This window comes from Peromyscus leucopus, chromosome 19 (genome assembly GCF_004664715.2).
Source record: "Peromyscus leucopus breed LL Stock chromosome 19, UCI_PerLeu_2.1, whole genome shotgun sequence".
NCBI lineage: Eukaryota > Metazoa > Chordata > Mammalia > Rodentia > Cricetidae > Peromyscus > Peromyscus leucopus.
Genome location: NC_051079.1, coordinates 64,482,793 through 64,496,007, shown reverse-complemented (window position 1 = coordinate 64,496,007; position 13,215 = coordinate 64,482,793). Strand labels below are relative to the sequence as shown.

The window sequence follows — 13,215 nt, the reverse complement described above, 5'->3', positions numbered from 1 at the left end:
ATCTGGCCCAGTTGGCAGCTTCCAAGGTCAAACAACCTGCGAGGAGAAGCACTCGGGTCTGGTAGATTTTAGATCCTAATAGCCATACCCTACAGCTTCTCTCCTGAGTCTCAGTGCTCTAAGGCACACGGATTTTCTTCCTTCCTTCCTTCCTTCCTTCCTTCCTTCCTTCCTTCCTTCCTTCCTTCCTTCCTTCCTTTCTTTCTCTCTCTCTTTCTTCTTCTTCTTCTTCTTCTTCTTCTTCTTCTTCTTCTTCTTCTTCTTCTTCTTCTTCTTCTTCTTCTTCTTCTTCTCTCTCTCTCTCTCTCTCTTTTTGAGACACAGTTTCTTTGTGTAGCCCTGGCTGTCCTGGATCTCACCCTGTAGACCAGGCTGGCCTCAAACCAGGAGATCTGCCTGCCTCTGCCTCCCAAGATTAAAGGCATGAGCCACCACCGCCTGGTCTAAGCACTGGATTTTGCCTGTGACTATGAAGATCTGTCCACCTTTGTGAAAGGCTTTTCATACTTCTAGGGGGGTCCTCTGTGCTTCTGCCAGGTTTTCCTCCTCACCAGGGAAGGCTGAGTCTGTTCACCAGCTTCACCACAGCTATTCTTAGTCAGCAAGCGTGTAAGGCATATTTACTATTTTCATTGTAAATGAAACTACCTTTTCTGGTGTGTCTAAGCCGTGCATTATTGAAAGGTGGATACACACACACCACTTTCTTGGGGAGTGGAGCAGGTTGCGGATTTCCAAAACTGGAAAGTGTTTTTTGTTGAAATACTTCACATGTGTGGAAGTCACAGGCTGACTCACATCAATTCAGATCAAAATGATGACTACTAGGTCTCATTTTTTCCTTACAGGGTTTTTGTTTTTTGTATGGTGGTGGGGACTGAACTCAGAGCTGAGTTAGGCCCTAGGCCAGTCTAACGTTTTAATGTTTATGTTAGAGTGAGGACAATGTTTAAGTATATACATTACTGTGAGTTACTTAATCCCTTAAATGATTGTTAATTAGCTGTTACTAATAGAAGAAATTATGATCGCACTGGCCTCACGGGAACTGAGAGGGTAGTCTGGGGCTTCTCTGGACCCGAACCCACTCTACTGGATCTAAAGCAGTGATTCCCCAGCCTGGCTATGTGTGCTGCGGAGACCACGGGTTACGCTCCTTCTCCAGCAAGAACTCTAGAGCTCCACACAGCTCAGGTTTTGTGATGTCCAGATTAATTACAGGAGACATGCTGATATTTTAAATAAGTGTCTCAGAAAAAAGTTGAAGTTCACACAATTTAAAAAATACTGGGGTTGGAGAAATGGAGCAGTGGCTAAGAGCATGCACTGCTCTTGCAGAGGATCAGAGTGTGATTTTCAGTACCTGTGTTGGGCAGCTCACAACTCCTATTAACTCCAGCTCCAGGGGTGCCTGACATCTCTGGTTTCCTTGGGCACCTACATTCACATGCACATACACACACAGAGGCACACACACTCACACACACACACACACACACACACACACATACACACACACACAGACATACACAGATACGTACACACAATTTTAAAAAAATCTAAAAAATCATTTGCGTGCTATTTTGTTTCTCACTTTCCTTTCTCTGAAGAGCGGAATACAGCTAGACAAAACTTGAAAAACACCCCCAAGATCATTTGTTCCTAGGCTATCCCACTCATGGCCGGTGAAGTTGACAATTTTACGTGCACACCTACCACGAAACCTTTCTGAAAGTCTATGACTCTGGGAGCAGAGTGATAACCTGGAGGCAGCAGGGTTTCCTGCTTCACACCGGAATGGAATTTCACAGTAAAATGGCTTGAGAGTGTAAAACTACTAAAATTATACCGATTTCATTATGGTAGTGCCCCTGAACGCTGGGTTTGCTTTCTTTGGCTTTGTTTTTACAAGGTCAAGTGTGGCCTAAAAATGTTAAGGTGGAAAATTCTAGAAATAAACAATTCATAAATTTTAAATAACTTTTATTATAGTATAGATGGTCATAATTGTTCTATTTTTGCCCTTGGCTACTTTTACTAATCTCTCACAAGTTAAACTTTATCATAAGAATGTGAGTAGAGGGGGAAAAGGTACAGAGAGGGTCTGAAACCATCTGCAAGTTCCATGCATCAAGTGGGTTCTGCCAGGCATATCCCCTCAAAACAACGGGGAGCTATTGTAATCAAATAGATTTGTGGACATCAAATTGTTTAAATCTTCATGTTTATGCATCGCTCCCACACCAGTGGCTAACAGAGCTATCTGAGAATGAAGGGTATTTGTCCCTTTGCTTTTCCTATTCAGAAAATAATAAATACTAAGGTATTGTTGTATATTAAAATATATAATCTGGACATACTTGAATATGTGAATACATTTCATACTGAATTATGTGTTTACATACATATTTTAAAATGCACAGACACAGCTACCCATATATCAGAACACAAATAGCAAACAAATCGTGAGAAATTTTATCTTTGAGTCAAAGCGCAGATATGGGATTAACATGTATGACTATTCTGGCACAGCATGGGAAGGCTGTGTAGGCGTTGTACTTAGCCCCTTCTGGCTTCGACTCACACTCTTAAACCTAACCGTAGAGATTCCAGCAAACATCACACATGGAATGAAAGGAAAGGGATTCCTTACTGAACACCGGGAAGGATGTATTTCCTTTTAACACTTGGAATTCTTGCTCCAGTCGCCTCCGTAAGTCTATTTGCTCAAATAAAACCTTCTGAAGTTCTTCTAATAGAGAAAAAAAGAAGAGCTGTTTTACTAATCTTTACAAATAACTCTCCAGAGAACTGTTCATCTGGCAATTTGTTATTATAAGACAAAATATTTTACCAGTTTAAAAAATGTTGCATAGACATAGGATAGATTTTGTGCAGAAATCCATGAATATAAATCAATGTAATATATTATTTTAAAGTATTATATTACAGTGTCATGTATTGATTGATATGTATGCATTAATCTCAATTATATCCACCCAATGGTCCATATATTATTCATATGTTGCTTGTCAGGCTTAAAATATGGTGCATAACTAAAATATCTTCTTATTGTCTCTGTACTCTTTAAAAGCTAAGAGAAGTATACAACATTCAAACTTGTCTTTACCTTTCCCCATATTTTCTACATCCTTTTTGAGCGAATGAGGTGAATTGGTTTCTTGTGTGTGTTCACCTAAAAAAAAAAAGGAAAAATGTTAGTTTGCATGGACTACTTTCTCCCAGGTTTTCTTTTTATTTATCTATTTATTACATCTAGGCAAAGACTTTATTTACTATAACCTGACATAAGGAATTCACAGGACTAAATGCTATTCTTGTGAATGGGTACCACGCCTCTGAATCACAGAAGTCCTCTAGAAAATGAAAGTAGAGCCTATCTGCCTCTTGGAAAGCAGGATTGCTGAAGTGAGGATGCCCGCTCTCCCTGGAAGGCCCTTGAGAGCGTGACAGGCAGGAGTTTCCTAAACTTTTGGGCTCCCCAAATTTGAAACAGTGCAAAAGGAAGTGTGGAGAGTCCATGACTTGTCCGAGGAGAGCACTCATGTGCCTGGAGGGTTTCCTGGCCATTGATAGCTGGCTGAAAAGAAAGGCACACTGCTGCAGAGATGAGAAGTGACTTATCCGTTAGTTTGTAAATATTTACTTACTCAGCGATACTCTCTTAACTACTCACTTGGGACCAATAAAAATGATTGTGGGAGCCGCGGGAGCTGAGGGTGGAGCCCAGGAAAGAGGCACAGACTTTGCAAACACTAGGCCTCTGCTTCTGAGCCAAACTAAATAAGCCAGCCGTCTATATTATGAATGAAGGTTAGATTGTTCATGCTTTGCTATGTGCTAACTCGAGCAATGGCAAAGTAAATAATGCATTCACTACCGTAAACTGTGTCTTCATGAATCTGAGAGCCCAAATACATCAATGGTTTAACCCATTCATTCAGCTAATTAGATAATTGTGTTTTCAAATTTCAAGCTAATTTCTGTGACAGCCACATGGGTGATTAGGCTTCTGCTTTTGTCTAAAGAGGTGTGGTAGTGCAGGTAATGGTTCTCCAAGAAGGTTTTATGGATTCACCACACTGGTTCCCAGAGGTGAGAACTCCTGTATGCCTGCAGATCCAGGCATGGGCTTTGCCTGCCCTCTCTTCCTTCTCACCCACTAGATCAGGTGCTGCTGGCTGGGAGCAAGGGCTCTGTCTCTTCTCTCAGGCCAGCCGGTGCCTAACAGTGGACTGGACATGCAATAAGCCCTCAATAAATTGTCTTCTGCTGTTACTGAAGGAACCCCAGGAGGACATAAATTCTAAGTCATGGCTCCAGCCAGAATGTATCACTTCAATTCTCTGCTTGCTATTTATTCATTTCCCTCAGAAAGAAATGGAGTGTAATGGCCCCCAGGCACTTGTTGGAATACTGAGAGATCTCACTGCCAAGTTAAAATTTCTATAAAAAGACAAACAGGATTTCTTCACAAAGCAACAACCTGTACCATGGACAGACATCTATATTCCACATGCTAACTCTCATGTGAAAGTGCACATGAATGCACATCCCTCTGTTTAAGGACTTATATATAACTGATTCATACATTTAAATATTCCCAAATAGATGCATACTTGGGGTGGAGCCCAATACATCCTTCACACTCCCAAGTTCCTTAATTGCAGGCATTCTCTAACAAGTAGAACATATTCACACAACTCCATTCCAATACATCTTGAAAATGACCTCTCTGACCTCTCTCTATAGTTTCAAGTGCACTCTTGAACCTTGACAACTTGTTTTTCTTTTCTTTACAGCAAGGAAAACACCTGTGAAGCATCCCAATTGTAGACCTCATTAGAATCCCTAAGAAATCTGATCATCTACTAGAAAAGTAATAGGTTGATAACACACCATTAATATGTAAACCAAGCATGGTGGCATTTTGAAATGAAGATAAATGTGTGTTAGGTGCAGGTCTGCCTATTTAGTATCAGTTGACCAGTACAGAAGTTCCCTAATGATGCAATACTGAATCTGAACAGAAGAGCAAGCAGGTACCTGTCTCTGTGTTTGCTCACATGTGGTCTGAATGACACTGTTCCATTCTACAACTTTCTCAATCTAGCTTTCAAAACATGACTTAGATGAGATGTAAAAGCACATCTAGAAGGCTTGTTCTTACCATGTTGTAGACCAGATTTTTCGATTCATTAATATATTTTGAGAACTGTTCATCTTGTATTACATTTCAATTGGATGAATAAATTTAAAAATTAAAATAGATAAGTAAGTTTCCTTTCCCCTTCATAATTACTAGCATTATATTCATAGAGTACCCCTAAATCAATAGCTAATAAACGGAAAAATACTGACTACAGGAAAAATATGCTGGTGCTATTAACAATGGGCTGGTCTTTTCATCAGCTCTGTGGAGGTTTTATTAACATTTGCATTAGTGTCTATTTCAAGTTGAGATTTTACTGCAATTTCTGTGCAAAAAATGACCAATTTAGAGCTTAGAAGATATAAATGTCTCCTTTGCAATGAGTTTTTTTTAAAAGTGTCTAGGTGTTAGGTAAATAAGGACACAGGGCTGTCTCAGCTGCGCTCTGTGTAGCTTTTCCTGGACTGCCGCTTTCTGCATTATTGCTAATCTGTGAAAACCAGATTGTTAATGGTGGTTAAAAATGACCTCTGGGAGCCTGGATGTTTGTTCACTATTACTGCTAATGTTTTCCATCTGGTTGAAAAAAAAAGGCAGTCTACTACTAGATTAAATAAATGTGATTTAGTTGACAACGAGCCTCCAATTTTTATAAATATTCCATCAGGTTAGATGCATTTCACTTTTTAAAATTAATGAATAGGTTTGGAGGCATCCCCAAAATTAAAATGCTTACCTTCTTTCCCCCTACATTCTTCTTTAAAAAAAATATTTACAAGCAGAGAAGGTAGGGGGAAGCTCAGAGACCTCAATGGCTTAGAGACAGAAGACAGGACATTATGCATGGAAGGAATATCTTTCTTAGAGCCCTGGCCTCAAACATGACAGACAGTAGACGAAAACCCAAGTGGTCTGAAGTGGGAAAGGAATGAATCATAATGAAGGCCTTAGTGGAGGGATGAGACCCAAAGCTGCTGCTTAAGGACGTGTCACCTTCTTGTGGAACCTTCATGATTCCATGAATGGTGCTCACCACAGTTGACAGAGGCAGCCGTGTGCCAGGCAGGACCAACCCCGTGGCAGCCTGAAGCCAAGGCCTGGGTACATGGTTCTGCCTATACCATTCTCTCTGGAGTCCTCCAGCCCAGGTGGCCTCCTGTTCTAGGAGATACTCCGTCCCGTCCCTGGCTCTGTCCCCGCTCAGCCATCAGATAAGGGACAAGAGAGACAGACGTGATAATGTGCCATGCTACAGTAGCCATAAATAGTAAATCAAATGAGCAGGGACTACAATTCACACACATATGCACACAAAAAGAATCAGTCAATGACTACGCTAACATGACCTTTATAGGCTCAAGAGCAATCACTTTCTCTTAAATATTGTGGCATATTCCTGTTCAAAAACTATAATGGATCCCCTGGTCATCACAGGGGGAAAAAGTCCACTCTAAATTTCCCTGGAGTTTCCAGCTCTTCTTATAACCTGTATTCCTGTTGTTCCAACCCCCTCAGCTCACCTGTCCATATTGCCAACACAAACCCTTCACTGCACCCAGGCCTGTATTTCTCACTGTGGATTGTTTTGCCTTGTACTGTGTGTCTTGCCTGGGGTACCTGACCCTCTTCCCATTTTCTATTCCAAAGCAAAATGCCATCCAGGTCTCCTTGGCATGGACTGAAGATTTCTAACTCTCCATCGTTCATTTAGTGAAGCCCTATCTTCACAACGATGGATTGAGGCGGTTCCGCCTATGGGGTTGATTAGGTCATCAGGACAGAGCCCTAATGGATGGGAAAGGTGCCGTTGTCAGGGCTCTGTTCCATCACGTCCTGTACAGAAAGGCAGCAGCTGCCTACGGGTCTCCTAAGAAGCCCTCATCAGACACCTCAGTCTGCTGGTTCCCTGGTCTTGAACTTCACAGCCGCTAGAGCTCTGAGAAATAAAGACTGTTGAAGTTAGCGACGTATTTTTGTTACAATACAGGATTAAGACACTGCTTCCTTGAGCCAGTCTCGGGATCTGCCAATGCCGATGACGACTGTGCCCTTCCTGGGCTGAAGTTCTAAGTGTCTTTCCATTACCCTTCTGTTTCTTGACTAGGAGATTTCCTTTCTGGAGGTAGCAACATCTCTCACCCTACCCCAAGGAGGGTGCAAATGTTTTCCACAAATGCCTGCTGCACTAACTTATTCTAGTTGGTGAAAGAAACACCAGCCGAGGCTGTTCTGTCTTCAGTTGTTATGAGGGCATTTAAACTCATTCTTATAGTTAAACCTAACTCTTGTAAGTAAAAAAAATACAGTTTGATTCATTTTAAAAATCAGACTAAGTCAGACTAACTATATTTTCAGTTCTATTGGGAAGTTTGTGATGTTCCAATAAAAAATAAGTTTTCTTTCTGTCTACCATTTTCAAAGTCTCTGTGTGAAAATAATAGTCTGAATTCTAACTCCAACATGGAAAATATTAATTAACATATATATCTGCCATGGTTTCCAATAAAATATCACATATATTAGAATTCATGAATTTTATTACAATAATAATTTTATTACCAAAATATTTCATTTTTCTATTTATGTTAAAGATTTATTTCTATTTTATTTGCTAGAGATGAAACCTAGGGCCACATGCAAGATAGGCACACTCATTTCCCCAGGCTCAGTGACATGAGCCACATGAACAGATGAGATGCCATGTTCTGTTGATGGTCACAGGACAGGAAAAGAAGCTAATACAGTCGGGCGGTGGTGGCGGTGCACGCCTTTAATCCCAGCACTCGGGAGGCAGAGGCAGGCGGATCTCTGTGAGTTCGAGGCCAGCCTGGTCTCCAAAGTGAGTTCCAGGAAAGGTGCAAAGCTACACAGAGAAACCTTGTCTCGAAAAACAAAACAAACAAACAAATAAAAAACAACAACAAAAAAGAAGCTAATAGGACAGATGGCACTGAAACTCTCCCTGACAGCTAGCTTTCTCAGTGCTGGAAAGTGCTACGCAGGCTTCTGGAAGACAAAATTGTCAGCGGTCTTATCCAGTGCTGGACCCACATGCTACAACTCTGGCCAAGATGTGGTGTGCAACACTCACGCAGTCGTGGCAAGCCTGCTTACAGAGGCAACACACTGCTCCCTTTATTAGTTTTGAAGCCTGCTCTACAGGAGAGAATTCAAGCCTGGTATTGGGAGCATGGTCCAAACCCATGGCTAGGGAACTCCTTGGCCCTAGGGGAAGAACCTGCGGATGTCACCGTGTGGTCAAACTCCTTCTAAACATTCATGTTTATACCCATAGATCTGTGCTGCACCCAGCCTTGCTCAGATAAACTTCTAATTGAAGTGGGCAGTGGTCAACGCAGAGACTCAAACCTGCTCAAAGGGCTGAGAATCAGTGACTGTGGTGCTCATCCAGAGATGGGACAGCTGCATTAAACACTCTTCCCACCCAAGTCTCAAGAATGGAAAGAGTATAAGAGCTGGAGGACCTGGAGGAGTGTTCTGACATGCTGTCTTCTGGATATGACATGACTATTGCACACATGAGCTCACAGTAGCTGTGGTTACCTGAACATGATCAAGGCAGTTAATGGCTGTTGGGAAGGGGAGAGCTACATTCCTTTACTCCAAGCCCCTGTGGACGATCCCATTGAACTCAATGGTTAAAAATAGCAATAAGTAAGTAAACAATTATAAAAGGAGGACATGAATTTGGGAGGGAGATATGATGGAGCTTTCTGGGGGGAGTTGGAAGGGAGCTATGAGGGATAGATGTAATCAAGAAACATTGTATATATGTTTTAAATTTTCAAAGAATAAGAATAATTTTTTAAAATTTGAACTCCATAAGTAAGATTTAAACATTGTAAACTGCATGTTCAGGTTATATACCCTAGAATGCAGGGCATCATCTGTATGGGGCACGATATCAAATTCAAGCATTAAAATAAGTAGTAAAAGATTTGGCTTTTGCCTGTCCTTTCAACGGAAAGGCCTCCCCTTCCTCAATGTCCTACTCCTTGGCTTAGCCTGCTCCTCAAATCCTTCCTTGAGCCACACACAGCTCTCATGGGCTCTGCCAGCCAGCAGCCCCAGCAGTCAGCACATTGCTCCTCCCAATACTGTTACTGAGAACACTTGGTGAAAGTCTTTGGAAACCATGTTTGCCTGCACAGGAAGGAAGCATGCATCCCTTGGAAGGTCACTTCAATAGAGACACATATTCTGATTTGGGACAGTTTCCATATATGAGATATACATGTATTCTCACAATCAGACGACTATGTCCGGCCAACAAATGCTTCAACAGCCCCTGGGGACTCATGTGCTCCTGTCTGTGTTCTGGTGCAGGAGAGCAGATATCTCACACACTCAGAGGTGCAGATGGGCCCTACATGATGTTCCCAACACACGGCCACAGCCTCTCCAGCTGGGTGGCTGCTCTGCATTCTTGCCTCCTAGAACTCTCTTCACAGGGCCCTGTATTTGCCAAACAGGCCCGTGGAGCTCCCAAAAGAAACACCAAATTTTTGTAACTGATTTTAGTTTTATAATCTGACTTAGGACATTTCTCTTTTCCTTATAATGTGTCTTAGAGGTACAAGTTAGACTGAGTCAAAATCAGTCTAAATTGGAATAATCAAAAATTTAACACAACCTATGGTTGACAGGGGTTTTTAAAAGGCTACTTTGCATCCAGGCATAAGAAATCAATTATGGAGGCTAGGGAAATTGCTTAGCAGGTAAAATGTGAAGACTGGAGTTTGGATCCGATGTACCCACTTAAACAGGTGGATGCCATAGCCTGCCTGTATTCCACAGATGGAGATGAGATTCCCTGAACATGCTGGCTAGCTAGACTATCAGAATCAGCGGATTTGGGGTTCAAATGAGAGAGAGAGAGAGAGACCCTGCCTCCTTGAATAAGGTGCACACTGACCAAGGAAGACAATATTGACATCTCGCCTCTATATGCTTTTGCATGCATGTGTACCCACACACACAAGAACATAGATACTCACAAACTACATGAAAAAGACTATAAAATCAATTACATAGGAAATGTTAAATGACTTTCTCCTCTGTCAGTGGGACACAGACCCCTGCTTATTTCTTGGTGTTCCATCTACACTAAACTACTTCTCTGTGATGTTTGACACTTTTGTAAGGTCATAAAAACAAAGGCAAAAAAAAAAAAAAAAAAAAAGCCACCCAAGAGGGTGTGCTGCAGAACAGGCTAGCTGAATACCTCCATTGGTGAAAATAGAGAGACTATTGGAGTCTGTGATGCCAGTATGATCACAATGAAACCCAGCAATGGCACACTTTGTGATGGACACCCAAAATGCATTATTGGAGCTGGGTGTGGCTACACATTCTTGTAGTCCCAGTACTTAGGAGGCAAAGTCAGGAGGACCAAGAGTTTGAGGACAGCCTGCCTATGTAGTGAGACCAGGGCTCAAAGAACAAACAAATCCCATCGTTAGTTGCAGATACATCACTTCTTACGTATCTTTGATTAGTGACCCTTGAGTCCATTATAGATTTCTCTTGAGTTTTAGAATCGATGCTGTGAATTAATGCTATGTAATGTTTTACATTTAATTTTATTTCTTCTTCTTCTTCTTCTTCTTCTTCTTCTTCTTCTTCTTCTTCTTCTTCTTCTTCTTCTTCTTCTTCTTCTTCTTTTCCTTCTTCGTGTGTGTGTGGGGGGGGTTGGGAGCATGAATGAAGGTATATTCATATGGAGGTCAGAGGAGAACTTGCAGAACCCGGTTTCCTCTTTCCACCATCCGACAGCCATAATTTTCTTTCTAGAAAGCTTCCCATTGTTTTCTATCTCTTTCAGTTTCAGGTAAATTTTTAAAAAATTAGTACAAAGAAAAAATTTCATAAATAGAAAATAGATGTCTGAAAAACAGGGATCATTTAATTCTGAGTGCATATATTGAAAGGCTTCAAGATATGTTAACTAAAAGTAACGTTCACAATAAATTAGAGGTTTTATCAGATTCTATAGGCAGATGAACTTAGATACAAAGTTTTGTAATTTTTTTTGTGTAGTTTACCCTAAGTTCTCTCACAAGTGAGAGAATAAAAACTCAGATCTACTACTCTGGCTTTTACGAATTTCTCTACTTTTGCCTTTTTTTTTTTTTTTTTAAATTACAAGCATGTTCTAAAATTGAATGGAATAATAAATCAGAGTGCCTCATCTGCTATATATTCATGAGAAGTGTAACTGCTTCTTACTATTCTTGGAAATCCATCCGCAGCTTATTAAGTACACCAGAGAATCATACCCGTGGAAATCAAATTGATTTTAAAACTTCTATACATATAACAAGATGCAGCCGCGCTCGGAGTCCGAAGGTGCTGGCGTTTCTACAATGAGAGGGATTGAAAGGCAGGATGGTGCCTCCTTCCCTCATTTCCTTGACCTGCAATAGCTCTGACCAGCTTACCCCACTGCATTCAATTTCAAATCCCTTAACTTCACAGAAGTTATTCAAAGTGGAGGTGCGAAACCCACTCTGGGATTGTGAGGAAATCCTGTCATCTACAGTTTTGAGTTGGTAATATTTTGACCAAGCTACTATCTGTTTAATTCTGTCTGACTTGGTGTACTTTCAAAGTTCCACTGCTTCCTGGGGAATTTTGGTTGCTGAAGACCATCTCGTTTAGCCCTTTGAATCATAAGAAATACAACATCTGCCGTGTGCAATGCTTTTCTAGGGAGGATTTAAAAACTCAGTTACAAATGTCAACTTCAAATTGCTGAAAATAGCATCATTGAGGCTGAAAGCTTTGAATAAAGGTGATCCTGAACTAAATGAGGAACAGCTCCACAGAAATAACTGTTGCAGGTAAACTGAATTTATATTAGGGGCCAGTTAATGTGATAACTGCCACTGAGGACAGACATATCTGTTTCTTTACATAACCACCAAAACTTCCTGGTAATTACATTCGTGATTACATCGAGAATGAAAAATTCATATAAAAGCAAAACCTGCCCACTGATTTATCAGACAGTTTGAAAAGCTGTTTTATTCTCCCATGTTCTGCTTATTCAAGGGAATTAAATATTGTACTGTTAATCTTCCAAAATGATGATTGAATTAAATGCTAACTAAAGGAACATAGTTATGTAAGCTCCACTTGATGATACTAAGTTTTTCTATTTGGGTTTTGTTTTGAGGTAAGGTCTCACTATACAGCATGGGCCAGCTTGAAATTGGTCCTCCTGCCTCAGCCTCCTAAGTACTAGGATTACGGGTGTGGCTTGCGTGACATTGTATATACATCCCAATCATATATATGCTCCAGTCTGGCTAGTTTCTCTCCTGCTCTTAGTTGGAGCAACCAGAGAGCAGAGACCGGTGTTGCAAACTGTCTGGCACTCTAAGCTACGTGTGGCACAAATGAGTAAAGTACATGGACTCGTACAGTCGGGAAGTCAATGGTTGTCACAGGGAAAGAAATCTCCCCACGGCCGAGGAGGCACCGGGTGCAGGTATTTTTGTCTGCTGTTGTCCAAAGCAGCAAGTCACATATGCACATGGTCTCTTTGACTTGTTTTAGATCTTGACACTGCCAAGTGAATGGGATCTGGTTATGACTAAATGAGTTAATACTAAAATACAGGTGCCCATTCTAGGATTTTCTCAAATTGTATTTCAATAGGAGGACCACAGGCTAATTTTTTTTTTTTTTTAAGTAAGGGACAGCTGAAGGCATAGCATTTCTCTTAGGGACCAGTTACTGTGATAACTGCCATGAGGACACACATGTCTGTTTCTTTACATAACCACTGCAACTTTCTGGTAGTTACATTCGTGGTTTCAAGAACAAAGCTTTCATAGAAAAGCAAGACCTGCCTGCAACCTCTTCAACTCTCTGAAGTTCGAAACTCTACGTGCAAAGCCAAGAGCAGTGGTGCTGAGGCAGGGGACTTGCTTGAACCTATGGACTTGAGATCAGCTTGGGCAGTGTGGGGAGACTCCAACTCAAAATAGATTAATAGATGAAATAAAGTACATTCT

The 13,215-nt window shown here is 41.1% G+C and overlaps 1 protein-coding gene across 1 annotated transcript in view; it reads right to left on the bottom strand.

The window, feature by feature from the left end:
* The window catches only part of Skor2 (SKI family transcriptional corepressor 2), a 43,490-nt gene that overhangs the window by 22,890 nt on the left and 7,385 nt on the right, over window positions 1-13,215 (bottom strand). The window contains exons 4-5 of the mRNA XM_028872027.2: window positions 3,131-3,196; window positions 2,654-2,752 (exon numbers count right to left, since the gene is read on the bottom strand). Of these exons, the coding sequence (XP_028727860.1) occupies window positions 2,654-2,752; window positions 3,131-3,196 (165 nt within the window). The remainder of the gene's footprint in view (window positions 1-2,653; window positions 2,753-3,130; window positions 3,197-13,215) is intronic.